The sequence below is a fragment of the Rutidosis leptorrhynchoides genome, chromosome 11 (assembly GCF_046630445.1).
Source record: "Rutidosis leptorrhynchoides isolate AG116_Rl617_1_P2 chromosome 11, CSIRO_AGI_Rlap_v1, whole genome shotgun sequence".
NCBI lineage: Eukaryota > Viridiplantae > Streptophyta > Magnoliopsida > Asterales > Asteraceae > Rutidosis > Rutidosis leptorrhynchoides.
This window is the reverse complement of record NC_092343.1, coordinates 313889692-313909741: the sequence shown is the minus strand read 5'-3', so window position 1 is coordinate 313909741 and position 20050 is coordinate 313889692. Positions and strand designations below refer to the sequence as shown.

The 20050-nt window shown below is 30.8% G+C and overlaps 1 protein-coding gene across 1 annotated transcript; it reads left to right on the top strand.

Moving 5' to 3' along the window:
* The first annotated feature begins 10607 nt into the window (after positions 1-10607).
* On the top strand, positions 10608-11708 carry LOC139875668 (uncharacterized). Its single transcript, XM_071862984.1, has 2 exons — positions 10608-11097; positions 11230-11708. The coding sequence occupies exons 1-2, from the start codon at positions 10608-10610 to the stop codon at positions 11706-11708; spliced, it is 969 nt and encodes a 322-aa protein (XP_071719085.1).
* Positions 11709-20050: the final 8342 nt, after the last annotated feature.

The following is a 20050-nucleotide window of genomic DNA, read 5'->3' as shown; positions in this document are numbered from 1 at the left end:
ATTTATTTATTTTTTGACATCCTAAAATGTTTTTGCAAATATAAACTGTTAAATATTAGACATCTTGTAAACGTATTAAAATTTAAAACGTTTTTATAGTAATTTAACTGGCCGTGTCGTGAGTATCTGTTTGATATTAATTAAACTTGTTAAATAGAGAATTTGACAGCGTATTTGCGGTGAGCTTTTAGTAGGACTGTAAATGAGCCGAGCTACTCGCGAGCTACTCGAACTTGGCTCTTTAAAAGCTCGATTCGAGCCGAGCTTAAACGAGCTCGAGCCCGAGCTTAAGCTTAATTTGAAGCTCGTTTAGTAAACGAGCCCAAGCTCGAGCTTCGTATCTCGAGCTCGAACAAATTCGCGAGCCTAAACGAGCTTTTCATTTATATACACAAAATATTAATTTATAAATAATATAATATATAGTTATATAATAATTAATTATCTATCTTCTATTTGTGGGTCAAAATGCCCTTCTCCCATTGGTCCAAAACTTACTATTCATCACTTTTGTCCCTCCCCCCACCAACCCCAATTTTTTTTTGGCTGATTTATAATAGGTTTAATATTTTTTTTCTGGCCTATATGAGCTAGTTTCTAGCAAAAAACCCTTTAAATTGGCTACTTTACTCAAATGGACTTACAGGAAGCTTGGCCCAACAACTGTATACTTGGCCCAACAACTGTTATAGCGGATAGTTAGCTCAAGTGAACCAGAATAGTTCATCGCCGGTACAAATCGTGTACTTGACACCATACTCTTGAAAACGGAAGTCATGGTCGGCCATCTCTCTGGAGACATCAAAGCATGTCGAATGTGTCTTTCCTCTTCTATACATTACCTCACCACATCTCAAATCAGCTTTACAGAATTTCTTTGCTCTCGGTTTCTCCTGCCCAGGTAACAATTTTTATATGGGATTTATTTTTTATATGGCCATTTATTATTTTAAATTGCTGAAAATTGAATGTTATTTTTTACCCAATTTTTTTGTTGTTATTGAAGCCTTCAAGTGTATGCGCGAATTGCAAGTCATCAGTGTGCCAGGTATGTTTTTTGTAAAATTTTAGATCGATTCATATTTTATATAGATTAGTGGTTCGTTTGCTACAATTGGATTCTATTTTTTACCATAATTTTTAGATGTTTCTAACGGTTCGTGTTCTTCGGTGTTAAAGGTGCGTTGTTCTATTTTTTGGGATATGTTATTCGTTTGTTATTGCTGGCTATTTTTTTCACGATGCTATGTATTGTGTTGTGTTAATTTGCTGTTTCATCGTTATAGCATTCAATTTTTTTTTGGCATTTTTTTGTTGTGTTGGGCGATACACAATTGGTTTGTTAATTGTTCTAATGAAACGGTCGAGAAAAAGGAAAAAAGATGACCAAAGCGTACATGTAGTCAGTGATTTCCTGTTGAGTGGTATTGGTGCTTCCGAAACACAGGGTGTCTCACCTAAACAAACTACGAAGAGGGCTTCTTTGCGAAAATCTAATCTTGCCGCAGCTGCAGTTACAAGTTATCATCGTGTCTATGTTACCTAGGCAAATGGATTTTTTTAAATTTTTTTTAACACTGTTTATGAATGTTGTTTTCGTGATTGGATCTCCTCAGCTGTTGTTAACTGTGGGCCGCCTGTTGTGACGATCGCTCCAAATCCATATGGACGAACACGTCATTCATTGATTTCATTGCGAGGTATTTGACCTCTATGTGATACGTTTTGTAACATTGCATTCATTTGAAAAGGTATTTCATAAATGAATATATAAATTCTAGGTTTTTAACATCTGATGATTTCTAGGTATAGACAATCACCATTTAAATGGTTTACAATAATACATCTGTTGACAATACAGTCAAAATAAGATACATGGTAATGGTTTGGTGAATGCAAGTTTCTTGTATATAGCATGTATGACTCCAAGCACATAACTTGTATCACGTATGAGCAAACAGCGGAAGACTTCTAGAAACCTGAGAATAAACATACTTCAAGTGTCAACACAAAGGTTGGTGAGTTCATAGTTTTAATATTACACATAATCCGTATATCAATGTGGATTACAAAAGTTCAGTTGTTTCATTCAAAACGTTTATCATTATGTTTTAAATAAAAGGTGGACCACAAGATTTCAGTTGTTTCATCCGAAACGTTTATCAATCGGTTCTACAAAATTGAGCACCCTGGTAACTAAACTTTAACGTTTATATAATTTGTACCCTCTGTATAATCATCTTAATAATACACGCAAACCAACGTGTACGCTTCTCAAATAGCATACGTCCGTTAAAAGGCTAGCGCTCTAGCTCGAACGGGGATGTCAAGCCCTATGGATCCATATACTACTACTCGCGCCCACCAGTTCTTATAACTGGCAGTTAACAGTTACCAAAGCTAAGGGATTTTTTGTTCAAACTCAGTGTAGAATTTAGTATGTACTTGTATCCATTGCGTTTAAAATAAAGTGCATGTATTCTCAGCCCAAAAATATATATTGCAAAAGCAATTAAAAAGGAATCAATGAAACTCACTCTTTAATATTGATATACAATATTGCAGGAAAGCACGTAGACGCATCGGAGATGATAAACACGAGGTTTGATTCACAAAAATACCCCCGAACATTACCCATAACCTCCTTGGCAATAACCCATAATTTCCTTAGCTCTAGCTTGCTCGAAAACTCATTTTGAAAATTACTTGGACAGCACTCCGTCGTAATATTTGATGTACATTATTATTTTTGTATCGCAAAAATAATAACACTAATAATAAAAAATAATAAGATTAATAATAATCTTATTATTAATAATAATAATAATAATAATAATAATATAAATAATAAATAAAATAAATACGGAGTAATATGTATGTGTGTGATTATCTCGAGCCAAAAACTGCAATTTATAGCAATCATACCTGAAAAAGCACCCCATGCGATCGCATGGGATTTGTGCTTCAAGGCCATGCGATCGCATGGCACCCTGGGACAGCTCACAAATTTTTAACATTTTGCTTGTCGACATATTAAATAAATATAAATATAATATATATAATTTATATAATTAATTATATATTATATTAAATTCACGTGCATAGTTGACTTGTAATTTTTGTTCCGATAAGTCGTACGTCATCACTCGACTTATGTCCCGGTTCCGGTTTCTCGAACGCATTTTCGTACGCTTAGAAAACTTGCATTTTACATTTCGTGACACGTACCTTTGTCAAAATATAGCCTTAAATTATCCCTTAATTATATCACTCAAAGTGTATCTTAAACTTTCGAGTGTTTTGGTCATTTACTTCTATAAATCATCGTCTCGCTATTTGTTAAAATACATTTTTATAATAGTGTTTTACTGCAGCAAAGTTACTGCAGCAATTCACTGTAGCAATTCACTGTAGCAAAGTCAATTTCACTGTAGCAAATAGTGATTTTCGAAAACACTGTAGCATTTTGAGTAATGTCCCAATTTGAAAACACTGTAACAAATTAGTGTTTAACTGGTTCATCTTAAACGCTTTAGTTAACTTATCTAAATATCAATTGAATCAATAAACGAATGTTACTATCGTTTATTATATATATGTATATATCTTTTTAATATACATAAATCAGTTTTTAAATACACATTGGAAGTTATTTATAAATAAATTTTAATAATAAATATTTCAACTTATCATATACATTCAAATAGATATTTAAACCAATAAGTTTAATGTACGGTATCAAACAATTAATACATTGTTACCTTTTCATGTTATAGTATATATGTATCTATTTACATATAATTGTTCGCGAATCGTCGAAAACAACCGAAGGGTATTTAAATATATAAAAGTAATTCAAAAATTTTGAGATTCAGTTTTACAGACTTTGCTTATCGTGTCGGAAATGTTAATCATACAAAGATTAAGTTTAAATTTAGTCGAAATTTCTGGGTCATCACACCTGTGCAATTATCTCGTGAATCCAGTAAACAGCCAGTCATACCGATTTATACTTTGTCCACGGTCTTTGATGCTTCAGGTATGTATTGTGTTTTTTAGAGTATATTTTGCTATTTAGGAATTCTTTAACACGTTAGTTTACTGCTTTGCTTAAATGTTGTTGAGAGTGTATTTGCTTGATTGAAGGTATTTCCAAAACTTAAATTAACAACAGATACAACATGTATGTATGTTGTATCTGTTAACAATAGCAAAAAAAAAAAAAAAAATACAAAAAATATGTACATGTGGAATAGTAAAATTTCTTTTATTTATCCTCCCTTATATTATTGTATTTAATAACTATGTTTTTACCACCTTGGTTGTGAGTGAGTGGTATTTTTTGTTTAGTATACCCATGTAATTCATTTTATTTAATTTTGCTTTTTTAAAACACATGTAAGTCATTAAAAAGTTTTTGGGGGAAAAAACTGTGACCAATTTGGATTTCATATGTTCCTTAAACTATTCTGCTTTAGCTTTCGTGTTTGGAGGTAGATGTAGCTCATTAAAAAAAAAATTTGAGGAAATTTCAAAACCAAGGAATTCGTATATGTTTTGTTTAATCTCATACTTGCATTTGTTTTGTTTTTAATTTTTTACTTTCTTATTATTTTCTCATGTGGACAAGTGGATATGTACCACCTTGGTTGTGAGTTACTGGTATTTATTGTTTAGTACGCCCATGTAATACATTTTATTTAATTTTACCTTTTTTAAACACATGTAAGCCATTAAAAATATTATGATGAAGCAACCCGTCCTAATCCATCTGGACGAAGTCTCCAATATTTGGTCCCATTGCGAGGTACTGACCTCTATATGCCATGAATGACTCCAAGTAATATCTTTAAATTGAGAAAATGCACAGCAAAATATTTCTTTCGTACCTGAGAATAAACATGCTTAAAAGTGTCAACCAAAAAGTTGGTGAGTTCATAGGTTTATCATAATCATTCATTTTCATAATTTTAATAGACCACAAGATTTCATTTTTCATAAATAACATTACACTCGCAAGTGTATAAAAATCATTCATATGTTGAACACCTGGTAACCGAACTAACAAGGATGCATATAGAATATCCCCCGCATACTCGCAAGTATGCTATATAACGGCAATCGCAATCACCTTTTAAATCAAAGTACTAAAGCATTCCAAATTCCAGAATGGGGTTTGTTAGGCCCATAGATCTATCATTAGGATTCGCGTCACTTAGGGGCCATTTCCCTAATTCTTAGGCTACCAAGCTAAAAGGGGTGATATTCGATTTCGATAATCCAACCATAGAATGTAATTTTCGACTACTTGTGTCTATTTCGTCAAACATTTATAAAATAGCGCATGTATTCTCAGTTCCAAAATATATATTGCAAAAGCATTTAAAAAGGGAGCAAATGAAACTCACGATATAATATTTTGTAGTAAAAATATTCATACGACGATACTGAACAATGCAGGGTTGGCCTTGGATTCACGAACCTATATCATTTGTATATTTATTAATATACATAATTGTAATCGAACAAATATATATATAAATTTATTAGTTATATCATTTTTATATTAATAGTATATAGTATATATATGTGTTTCACATATTCATTTTGTATATAAAAATATTAATTTTTTTGTTATGTTATATGTATTAAATATATCATTTGTATATTACTAATAGTAGTTATAATAATACCAAAATAATATTAATAGTGGTAAAAATGATTATAATACTTAATATTATTAATAAGATAATAATGTTAATGATTCTATTAATGATAAAAATAATGATATTAATGATAATAAATGTAAAAATATTAATTTTATTGTTAATGATAGTTATGATAATAATTTTTAGTAACTACATAATAATACTCATGATAATATAGATAATAATATTTATAACGATAATAATCATAATAATGACTATGGTACCTATAATGATAATTATAATACTAATAATAATTATAATACTAGTAATAATAATAATAATAATAATAATAATAATAATAATAATAATTATAATAATAATAATAATAATAATAATAATAATAATAATAATAATAATAATAATAATAATAATACTATTAATTATAACACGATACAAGTATTAATTTTAATGAAACTAATAATAATATTTATAGTAATATTAGTGGTAATAATAATAACAACCTTAATGGTAAAATTCTTGGTGATAATAATAATTATAGTTATGATAATAACACTCATTTAAATGATAATAATATGTAATTGCATTATTATAGTAATACTAATAATTAATTTAATAATATTATTAACAATTATAATAGGAGTTATAATTATGATAATAATATTATTTGCTAGTTAATACCTTTACTAGTAATAATAATAATATTAGTAGTTATAATACTAATAATAACAATACTTAATAATAACAATAAAAATAAATACAACCTTTGAAGACACGCTTAAAAAGAATACGCCACTGTCGGGGCTCGAACCCGTGACCTCTCGCTAACCCACAAACACTCTTAACCACAGCACTGCCGGCTGTTTTTCTGAATAACTCTACAACCAATTTCATTTAACTCGTTTTCTATTAACTCCTTCTTCTTCACAAAGTTAAAATCGACCAGAGATCAATTCATGCTATCCACGAATTACTCATTTAGTTTTAGGATTAAAAGTTGGTTCAAAAACGGTTTATAATCGTGATTTTTACATTAACAGACAAAAAAAAAAGCAAAACGGATACCTGCTGCCGTAGAAAAAATATGAAGAACATAATATTTGATTTTGAAATTGGGACTGTTATAGTGCATGATTTCTTCATGAAAGAGGTTCCAAATAAATCCTAGAAAGTTTCTGTACCCTCAATTGAACCTAAAAAATCAAATTGAAATCAAATTTCACGATGAACGATATTGTTGACTTTTGAATTTAGAACTTTGACTTTAAAATTCGAAATGATAAAGAGGAATTAGAGACTGATATTTTACAAATAGTTTAAACAAAAGATTTCTAACAAGACCACATTAATAGATTTTTAAAATTCAATCGAAATCGAGCTTTGGGTAAAAAGTAACACGAACAGAGGTGTCGAGCTTTATATAAAAAAAATCTGTTTAACTTGCCAATTAGTAGCAGATAAAGGTTGTGTATAATTGTTAGTGGTAGTGGAAGATCGAATAATTTACTTAACACTAGAATTGATCGATTATATACTGATTTGTGATGTCGATTTTTCTCAATCAAGGACAGGCTAAAATAATAAAAAAACTAAAGGTTGAATACGATCTCTAACGGTTTTTGTAATCTTTCAAGATAATATTCGATTCCTAAATAGTCACACAATAATTTAGGGAGCAAAGAATATAAGTTTGATATTGATATCAAACTGAATCCGTGTAATTTTGTCTTTATGAATTGTATTTTTAATATTAATAATTAATAAATATATTAATAATAATATAAATAATAATGATAATAATAATTATTAATAATAATGTTAATAATGATATTGATAATAATAATAATATTAATGAAAATATTAATAGGTTGTTTTATAATGACAACTTTTTATCTTGTGTATTATTTTACATAATTAACTCAAATGATTAATTTGTATTCTATTATTTCAATTTATTATATATATATATATATATATATATATATATATATATATATATATATATATATATATATACAACAAACGTTCGTGAATCGTCGGGAATAGTCAAAGGTTAACTGAATCCATATAAACAGTTCAAAATTTTGAGACTCAACATTACATACTTGCTTATGGTGTCGAAATCATATAAAGATTAAGTTTAAATTTGATCGGAAATTTCTGAGTCGTCACATATGGGGTAAAAAACTGTAAGCAATTTGGAATTCCTGTGTCCCTGAAACTGTTTTGATTTAGCTTTCCTGTTTGGAGGAAGATGTAGGTCATTAAAAATTCTTATTGAGGAAAATTTCAAAATCAAGGAATTCCTATATGTTTTGTTTAATCTCATGCCTTTATTTGTTTTGTTTTTGGTTTTTTTTACTTTGTTATTATTGTCTCAAGTGGATATGCATTTATATAAAGCAACCTTTGTTTAAAGAGGGACAGATTACTTACAACTGTATTTATTTTATTTTATTTTTTTATTACCCTTGCCCGTAACCGGCATGGCTGATGGATTTTGTTTTTTTTGTTTATTCCAGCTATTTCACCTTTGTATTGTGATTTGGGTGACTCCACATGCGTATGCTCACAGTGTGGGGCACTATTTTGGTGTGTTGAACGCCTTACGAGCTCCTTTAAAGATAAAAAGATTCATTACCATCATTGTTGTGAGAATAGACGTGTGCATTTGCCACGGTATGAAGATCCTCCTACGGTATTAAGGCAACTACTAGAGCACCCTGGTTTCATTGAGAACATCCGTGCCTATAATCAGATGTTTAGCACGACTTCCTTTGGTGTCCACGTTGATGACAGCATAAATACTGGTCATTCACTGTACGTGTTCAAAGTTTCTGGCTGGATTTACCATTGGATTGGTGCTCTATGTCCTCCAGAGGGGACTCACCCAAGGTTTTTACAACTTTATATATACGATACTGAAAACAAAGTTGAAAACAGATTGGCCCACTTTGCTGGGCGGGATTCGAACTGACTTTGCCAAGCAGTTGTCGCACAGCTCATACATCTCCTTGATTTGCATAATAAGTTGGTAAAGCTATTTCGTACCGCTAGAGACAAATGTTCTGCTGAGGAGGTACCAACTTTCAAAGTTCAGTTGTTCAGCTTGGCTGGTTCAAAGCAGCATGCTCTTCCAACCTCCGATATAGTTGGGGCTATTCTCTGCGACAGTGGTCCGCAGACTATTTCTGATTATGATGTAATAATTGAACCAAGGTCTGACATACTGGGGAGAGTTAACAAACTTCACCCATTATACATGTCTTTGCAGTACCCGTTAATGTTTTTCTATGGCAAGCAAGGTTTTCATCTCGACTTGATGCTATGTGGTATCCTTGGTTCGCAGGGTGGACAGGCGAAGAAAATGTCAATGAATATGTACTATAGTTATCAGATTCATGATAGGCTTAATGTTTACAGCCTCATGTTACGGTCTGGACGCCTATTCCAGCAGTATATGGTGACAGTTTATTGCAGTATAGAACTTGATCGGATGGATTATATTAGAAGGAAATAGAAAGATATACGCATTGAATACTTGTCGGGTCTGTACGATGCTATTGATAGAGGTGACAAGCGTGGTTCAGACGTTGGGAGCAGGACAATTCTTCCTGCTTCGTTCACTGGCGGTCCCCGTTATATGTATAGCCATTATCTAGATGCTCTGGCCATTTGTCGGGTCTTTGGAAATCCACAATTTTTTTATCAATTTCACCTGTAATGCTAAGTGGCCTGAAATAACTTGGTATTTACGGGCTTACCCACAACTTACACCTTCGGATCGGGTTGATGTTGTTGCTCGTGTATTTTACATGAAAGTTAAAGAGTTTATCGTCTTCTTGAAAGAACAGAAACCTTTGGGCGATTTCAGAGGATGTAGTACTTGATCTTTCTTTATTTTTTAAAAGTTTTTGGGACTAATATTACTTTATATCATCTATGTTATACACAAACTTAACCATCGTTTACCTTTTTTTTGCCAGTTCTCTATACGATTGAATTTCAAAAAAGAGGCCTACCACACTGTCATACATTGTTATGGCTGCATTCTACAGCTTCAACTCCAATTACCGAACGCCTAGACGATTACATAAGTGCAGAACTCCCTGATCCCATAAGTGATCCGGCTGGTTATGCAGTCATCTCAGCTACTATGATGCACGGGCCATGCGGCGCAGAAAAACCTCGCGCAGCATGTATGGAAGGTATTGCTTGTAAAAAGAAGTTTAGAAAGAAATACAACAATAAGACTTTCTTCGACACCGATGGCCGCTCACACTACCGAAGGCACAGTACTGGAGTCTACACCACACGAAGTGGTGTTAAGCTAGATAACAGCTACGTTGTACCTTATAACAGACTGTTATATATGACTTTTCATGCGCACATCAATGTTGAGTGCTGCAGTTCGACTACCCTTATAAAATATCTCTTTCAATACATCTCAAAGGGTACTGATCGCGTTGCTTCTCGCATTACCAAACCAATAGGCAGTGGCAGCGAGAAGTCAACTGGAACTTCTCAACCGATTAATGAGATACATAATTTTATAAACGCCCGCTTTATATGCCCGCACAAAGCTTGCTGGCGCATTTTTAAGTTCCTAATTCATCACCGTGAGCCACCTGTTCAGATCCTCGCTGTTCATTTACAAAACATGCAAATAATGAAGTTTCATGAACAGCAACAGCTCACCTCGGTCATTGCAAAGAATCAGACAAAAAAAAATACTCTAACTGAGTGGCTACGTTATAACGCGTCTTCATCCGTTGGAAAAAACCTCACCTATTTGGAATTTCCTTCCGAATTTGTTTGGTATGATGCAAAAAATGTTGGCAACGGCGAACAAACTTGAAGAAACCTTCTATTGAGAGAATATCCTACATACAACCTACGTATGAAGAGGCTTTCTTTCTCAGAATGTTACTGTTCCATCAGATGGGTTGCCAAAGTTGTGAAAATATCAGAACTGTTAACAAAGTTGTCCATAGTACATATTGGTTGGCTTGTCAGTCTGCTGGTTTGTTAGGCGACAATAAAGAATGGGCAACGGAACTGGAGGAAACATCTGCATCTGCAACAGCTTCACAGCTTCACTCCCTTTTTGCTCATATTTTGGTATACTGCATGGTCAGTAATCCAGTTGAACTCTGGGAGAACCATTGGAAATTGATGTCTGACGACATACTATTACGCGTAGCAGCGGCATTAAGTATGCCAACGCTGCACATAAACGATGAGGACCTCAATAATTATGTTCTGTTTGAGGTTGAAGTCCTTTTAAATCAATGTTTAAAGTCAATTTATGATTATGTGCATCCAACATTACCGGCTGACCTCCTTTTCGATCTAGCAAACAGGCTAATCATGGAGGAAAAAAACTACAACCGCGAATCTCTTGATGTCGAACGATTAGAAATTGAGCGTAGTATGAACTCAGAACAGAAAGAAGTGTAACAACTGGTAACAAATTCTTCTATTTTTAACCAACCTGAATTGGTTTTTGTGTGTGGACATGGTGGTACGGGTAAAACATTCTTATGGAAGTCAATTATCACAGCATTAAGAGCAGGAAGGAAGGTTGTACTGGCTGTGGCATCGTCCGGTGTTGCTTCTCTGCTGCTGCCTTCGGGAAGAACTGCACATTCTCAGTTCAAACTGCCATTGGACCCAACAAATGAATCAATGTGTAATATAAAGAAAAATACTCATATGGCAAAGCTGATCAAGAGTACAGATCTAATTGTCTGGGATGAGGCACCAATGAATGACAAGTGCTGTTTCGAAGCTCTAGACAGGAGCCTGAGAGACATTCTAGAAAACGATACACCTTTTGGGGGAAAGTCTTTTATTATTGGGGGTGATTTTAAACAAACGTTACCAGTAAAGAAAAAAGGGGGCAAATCTGACATATTAGCTACTTACATTACAACTTCCTATCTGTGGCGAGACTTCAAAGTATTTGTTCTAACACAGAATATGAGGTTGATACCTCCAGATTTATCAGCATCTGAAAAGGTGAGGAATGAGGAATTTTAACGGTGGTTATTAAGTTTGGGAAATGGTCTTATAGGGACTCCTCATTTGGAAGACCCACATAATAGTCGTTCGGTATGTATTCCAAATAGGTACTACATTCCCGATGATGAAAATGGTCTACAAAATCTCATTTCTTTTATATACCCCCATGAATCGTTGTACCATCCAACTGCCGCTGAACTCCAACAGAAGGCAATCATTTGTCAAAAAATGACGACGCAGATGCTATAAACAAGTTAATTGCCGACATGGTTGATGGCCCAGTAACAACCTGCAACAGTTATGACAGTGCAACACCACATGCAAATGACGGTGGTGCGGCAGAAATGCTGTATCCAACGGAATACTTAAACTCGCTCAACTACCCTAGCCTCCTGCCACACATCCTAAATTTGAAAGTGGGCGTAGTAGCCATTCTACTGCGTAATATAAATGTTACTGGTGGCCTTTGTAATGGTACAAGAATGATTATTACTCAACTGCTAACTAAATCAGTCGAGGCTGAAATAATCACGGGCACCGTGTTGGTGAGAAAGTATTCTTCCCAAGAATGAAACTCATCCACAAAGAACCATCGTTACCGTTTGTTTTAAAAAGACTACAGTTTCTGATAAAAGTTTCGTATGCAATGACCATAAACAAAAGTCAAGGTCAATCACTCAACAAGATAGGTGTTTATTTACCAAAACCCATCTTTGGACACGGGCAATTATATGGTGCACTCTCACGAGCTACTTCCCCAGAAGGTTTAAAAGTGTTGATAAAACAACAAGAAGATCGTGGGCCCAATGTAACAAAGAACGTCATCTACACAGATTTCCTTTCCTCAATTGTCGATTTTGAGCCTGCACCAACTGGGCATAGTGTCTATTAAAAAAAAAGCCAGAAATTAAATATGTACATAGTTAATGCATATGTATTGTTATATTACTAATATTTTCTTTTTACTTTAATAGTATGGCACAAATAACAGCTCTAGGACAGTTAATACCGGGTGATAGAAACAGGACAATCGCAGCTAGGATCTACCGAAAGTGAGTAACTTACAGTTATCATAACCAGGCTCCTACTGGCTACTGCTGCATGCTCATTGATGAAATGGTTTGTTACTTTCACACTGTTTTCTAAGATATATGTATGTTCAATTTGAAACACCTGTCTGACATTCTATATTTCATTATGCAGAATTATCCTATGCTCGTGAACATGCGCTACGGTGACAAAGATTTTCTTGACAACCTTATGCAGTTGAACAAAGTGTACATGATTGCAAACTTCTCATGTCATGCCACAACTAGGTGGGAGAAAGTGTTAGCCAGCCCAACAACCCTCGCTTTTGATCGTAATACAACTTTCAAAAACCTTCTACTTGCAGACTTCCCCGACCACTTCTTTGATTTTGTAGCATACAATCAGCTGCGTAGCCATGTGTTGAACAACACTGTACTTGCAGGTAAACTTAACATGGTTGCAGTTATTTTTTAAACTTACACTTACACACTCATTGATATGTGTTTTAAACTAACAGACTACATTGGTTGTATTGACCACCTTGAAGACCCGATAGTCATGGGAGATCCTAATCGCAGGTAGGTTATAAGAAGAACCATTGATCTCACAAACCTCAAGTAAGCCATTGTTAACCAAACTTTGGAAAAAAAAAAACTAACTTGACCTTATTTAGACTATACATCTAGAAACATTTAGACATTTACAATTAAAAACTGTTTTTTTTTTATGTATTTTTAGGTCCAAACATTATTGTACAATAGACAATTTTTACAAGGCAGTCCCATAATTAGTTTCTAAATAATGTTTGATCTACAAATTTATATGCAGCAGTGACGCAGTTCAAGTGACCCTCTGAAACGAGCTAGCAGCTGCTTTTGATGCAGACACGTACGAATCTATGGAAAAACCTGTTATTTTGGCAGTCAGCTCATGTCGACCAAAAATTGAGGTATCAACACGGAAAAAACAAAAAAAATTCTTACTTGCTCCCCAAATATTTGATCTACTCATGAGTTAATAATGACTGATTTACTAACTAACTTTTACATTTTCTGTTTCAAAAGGTGTGCTACAGCTTAATGGAATGCAGGCTACACATTGTTACTTCAACCCTCCAATACCAGAATTTATCGATTCAATTGATGAGTGAGAAGCACTTTTACTCTTATTATGGAAACCATTTATAAATAAATACTTGACAATAATTGCCATGACTTATTTACACAGGCACTGGGTCTAATGACCCATCCTAATCCATATGTATAAATACATTACATTTGGTTACATCGCGAGGTACTTGACCTCTATATGATACATTTTACAAACATTGCATTCGTTTTTGAAAGACAAACTTTCATTACATCGAAAGTTGACAGCATGCATAACATATCATAATATATCCAATTATAATTGACTTAATAATAATCTTGATGAACTCAATGACTCGAATGCAACGTCTTTGGAAATATGTCATGAATGACTCCAAGTAGTATCTCTAAAATGAGCAAATGCACAGCGGAAGATTTCTTTCATACCTGAGAATAAACATGCTTTAAAGCGTCAACCAAAAGGTTGGTGAGTTCATTAGTTTATCGTAATCAATCATTTCCATAATTTTAATAGACCACAAGATTTCCTTTATTCAATAATCATACACTCGCAAGTGTTTAAAAAATCATTCATATGAATTAAACACCTGGTAACCGACATTAACATCATACATATAGAATATCCCCAAAACAGAAATCCATCTGTATAATATAAACTCGAAGTACTAGAGCATACCATTTTACAGTATGGGGGAAGTTAGTGCCCGTAGATCTACCTTTAGGATTTGCGTCAATTAGGGTGTCTGTTCCCTAATTCTTAGGCTACCAAGCTAAAAGGGGTGATATTCGATTCGATAATCCAACCATAGAATGTAGTTTCGATTATTTGTGTCTATTTCGTAAAACATTTATAAAAGCAGCGCATGTATTCTCTGTCCCAAAAATATATGTTGCAAAAGCATTTAAAAAGGGAGCAAATGAAACTCACTATACTATATTTTGTAGTAAAAATACATATGACGTCATTGAACAAGTGTAGGGTTGACCTCGGATTCACGAACCTATATCAATACTATATATATTGACACATATAATTGTAATCGAACAGATTTATAAATTATTATTGTTAGTGCTATATTTGTTATATTTAATTATTTATAGGTTTTATTAATTAACTAAGTATATTTATTATTTTATATATAATAAAAAAATACTATATAGTTATGTTATATGTATTAAATATATTTATATATTTTTATATAATTAATATTTATTTATTATAATATTAATAATAGAATTAGTATTAATAATATTGATACATATATTAATAATGATAATACCAATAATAATAATAATAATGTTAATATTGATAATACAAATGATAATAGTACTAAAATATATAAAAATTTAATATTGATAGTAATAATAATAAGATAAAAAGGTTGTATTATTTTATACAATAAAAATACTAATTTTGATAACAATTCTTAATACTGATAATACTTAATAATAATACTTATTACTCCCTCCATCCCACCAGAAGTGTCCACTTTGACTTTTTTCAGTCTTCCTTATTCAACTTTGACTTTAAATATTTTTGTTGGTGTTATATAATACTTGATGAAAGTTATATCAATGAAAATACAATTAAAACTCAACTCATTCATATAATTTTCAACAAATATTATATAACACGAACATAAATATTTATAGTCAAAGTTGACAAATAAAGACTGTCAAAAGTCAAAGTGGACACTTCTGGTGGGACGGAGGTAGTAATAATTATATTAATGTTAATAATAGTATAATAATAATAATAATAATAATAATAATAATAATAATAATAATAATAATAATAATAATAATAATAATAAATAAATAAATAATTATAGAATACAACCATTGAAGAAACAAGCATTTAAAAAGAAACGCCGTTGCTCGGGCTCGAACCCGAGACCTCTAGCTTAACTCACAACACCCATAAACATTTGTCTGCCATGAGTCTATCTGATTTATTATTGATTTTAATTTCTTTTATATCTTTTCTGTTTTTACCTTCTTTTTCGTTATTATCTAATCTATATTATCATCATCAACAAGATCATCATACTTATCATAACAACATCACCAATTCACGTCATCATGATCATCTATCATTTCATCTCGTCAACAAGATCATGTATCATGATCATCGTCCTCTATATTTACATCGTTCATCACGAATCATCATGATCATCTTCTCTATCGATCTTCATCATACCATCATCATTATCATCTATTCACTATATCATAATCATCACTACATCATCTTATTACCATTTATCGTCATCGTTATCATCATCTCAGCTTACCATGATTGTTTTCGAATCATCATCATTATCTTTCATCATCACCCTTACGATCATGAATCATATCACAACCATAATCATCTCATCACCCTTCGTTCATGCAGCAACATTTTCACAGAAACATGAATTATACTGCAGCAGGTTCCTTATATGATTCGGCCTAATTAGATAATAGGATCACAGCCCAAATATCTAGATTATCTAAGCCCAACAGCAAATAGAAGTTGGATTTCGGCCCAAGAAGTAAAGGGAAACAAGCTCGGCCCAAATTCCATCAAAATAATTGGAGGCGTACTCAGATACAATTACAATGTAGTAGTGGTCAACAAACAAAAAAAGGCAGTAGACAAGTAACGTTATTCATCATCAATATTTTAATTCGAATAACAGTTAATAGGGATAAAAAAAATAAAAAAAATGGTGTTTATGTTCTTGGGTTTTCGAATAGAACAGAAACAGAACCAAGGTAGCAGGAAGTGGTGTGTTTTGATGGTAATTTAAATCAAACAGTAGCAACAACGATGGTCGTGGAAGTGGTGTTGTGGGGCTGAAACAGAAAAGATATAGCAGCAGCCGTGGTTTATTTTTGAAGGTTTACTGTGACGACCCGATAATTTCTGACCAAATTTAAACTTAATCTTTATCTGATTCCGACACAATAAGTAAAGTCTGTAATTTCGAGTCTCGAAAATTTTAGAACTATGTTCATATGTTCAATTGACCTTCGACCATTCCCGACGATTCACGAACAATTGGTTGTATATATATATATATATATATATATATATATATATATATATATATATATATATATATATATATATATATATATTAAATATTTTATACAATAGATAACTAGTAAATATGATAAAATTGATAAATGGTAATAATAACATATTAAATGTAATTTCAAGTTAGAAATAAATGTTATAGTAATTTCAGTATCAATATCAAAATTATTATTAATATAACATACAAATATGAAAATTTATATATATAAATTGGTACAATATTATTATTAATAAAATTATCATCACTAATAACATAAATAGTTGTTATAATTAATATAGCATTATGATTATTATCATTAAATGTTATCATTCTTATTATTATTGCATATCATTATTATTAGTATCATTGACATTATTAATAATATTAGTAGAATTAGTATTATTGTTAATAATAATATTATTGTTATATAATTCATAATAATTATTATTATCATTAGTAATAATATTATTACTAGTACAATTATATTTGTATTACTATTATTTATAATATTAAAGAGTAATATTATTATACTTACATTTATTAATAAGAATAATAATAACTTATACATATAAATATATAACAATAAAAGATATACAATTATGTATATAAATACATATATATGAATACTTGTATGTAAAGTTCATAATTAAATACATATACATATACTAAATACAGAGATATGTATATAAATAAATATTTATATGTATTTTAAATAAATATAAAAGTATAAATACGATTAAAAAAATTGATAATTACAGAAAAATTGGTATTCTGTTTTCAATCATTCTCAAAGCTATAGTTGATTTGTTTCCTGTCAAAAATTCATACACCTCAGAATCTAAACACCAGGACGAGTCCAAAATATATTAGATATCAATTTCTTCTTTTATTTTTTTAATATATTTTTGTACCGGAAGAATAATTCCTGTCGATTTCTTTTGGGCTACAAAACAATCGACTCCAGTTGTAATTAGAATCACATCACCTCATATTATTATTTATAAACCACAAAAGTCACTAACAACTCCAAACGCTGATCGAATTTAAATAAAAATATTGAAGAACTCAGACGTAGCTATGTTCTTGGTTAATTTTCAAATAATTCAAATTCGAATGCCGTTTTAAAATCTTTAAATGTGGTTTTGTTAGGAATTAGATATGTAATCTTTCTGTAAATTTTCAATTTCCAATTCTTAATATCGTGTCTGAATTATGGAGTCAATGTTTATGAACACAAAGTCAAACGAATTGTTTTCTGTAAAATTCGAACCTGTTTTAATGATTCTAGTTAAATTGATGTTTGTGAAAGTTTCTAGGAGTAATTTACAACCTATTTCGTTTAGTAATCTTTTTCTAAAATAATCAAAAAATTGAAATTGATGTTTGGGTTTGTAAGTGTTCATCCGCGATATTTTTTTTCTATTGCTGCTATTTATTTGATTTTTTTTCTTCTGTTATGATAATATAAAAGAATCACAATTATATCTCTCTTTGTTTACAAGTCTTAATTGATTTATTAATTTTGTTATATTGGTTTTTAGAAAATTCTTTGATCGAAATGTTGAAAGGAAGAAGAAGAACTATTTAATACGGGTCATATAAAATTAAATTCAGTTTTAATTTAGAAAAATAGATGGGATTGGATGGTTAGAGGGTTGTCTTAGTAAACGGGAGGTCTCGGGTTCAAGCCCGGCTGGTAGTGTCCTTTTCCTTTTTCAGCCTATTTTGAGAGGTAGTGATCTTATTATTTGTATTATTATATTATTATTTCATTATGATTATTATTTCATTATTATAGTATTAAGTATTATAACAATTATTATTACTATTATTGTTATTAAGATTATTAATGTATTTATTATCATAACTTTATTCATTTAAGTATTAACTATCATTATTATTATTATTATGAATAAAGTATAAATAAATATATTGATATTTTTACTACTATTATTATTATTACCATATTTATTTTTAACGACTAGTATATATATTATCATTATCGTTATGTGAACATAAATACTAAGATTATTATCACTATCATTTTTGCTATTAGGTAATATCATAAGTATTATTAATGTTATTATTAGTATTATTAATGTTGGTATAGGTGTTATCATGATTAAGATTATTATCATTGTTATTATGAAAATAATACAACCTATTAGTATTAGTAACACTTTAGACTTATTATTATTATTGTTATTATTGACAAAAGTATTATTATTATTAAGATTACCATTAGTAATAAGACTGTTATAATTATTATTATTATCAAGTATATAGAATTATTAATCTTATTATCATCAATATCAGTATTATCATTATTATTATTATTTTATCACTTCAATTATTATTTTTTATTATTAAAATACTATTTTAACATACAAATGAAAATATTTTTTTACATATATATATATATATATATATATATATATATATATATATATATATATATATATATATATATATATATATATATATATATGTATATATGTATATCTAAAAATATATCTATTACATATAACATTACAAAAATTAATATTTTTATTTTACAAAATGAATATATGAAATATATATACATTATTAATATAAAAGAATATAACTAATAAGGCTGTATATTTATGTGTTCGAATACAATTATATGTATTAATGAATATACAAATGATTTAGGTTCGTGAATCTGAGGACAACCCTGCATTGTTCAATGACGTCATATGTATTTTTACTACAAAATACAGTATAGCGAGTTTCATTTGCTCCCTTTTTAAATGCTTTTGTAATATATATATATTTTTGGAACTGAGAATACATGCGCTGTTTTTATAACTGTTTTACGAAATAGACACAAGTAATCGAAACTACATTCTATGGTTGGATTATCGAATCGAATATGCCCCTTTTTAGCTTGGTAGCCTAAGAATTAGGGAAATAGCCCCTAATTGACGCGAATCCTAAAGATAGATCTATGGACCTTGACACGTCCCATTCGGGTTACGAATGCTTTAGTACTTCGATTATCATGTCCGATTAGAGTTCCGGAATGATGAGGATATTCTATATGCATCCTGTTAGTTCGGTTATCAAGCGTTCACCATATGAATGATTTTTATCTCTATGCAGTTTGCGAAATGCCTGATATGAGATGTATATTTATGAGAAA

Bases quoted from the DNA above. Each gene is read 5' to 3' on its own strand.
- LOC139875668 (XM_071862984.1), top strand. From the start codon at position 10,608: ATGGGTTGCCAAAGTTGTGAAAATATCAGAACTGTTAACAAAGTTGTC. The intron at 11,098-11,229 runs GTATGAACTCAG...CAATTATCACAG, and splicing joins ACGATTAGAAATTGAGCGTA to CATTAAGAGCAGGAAGGAAG.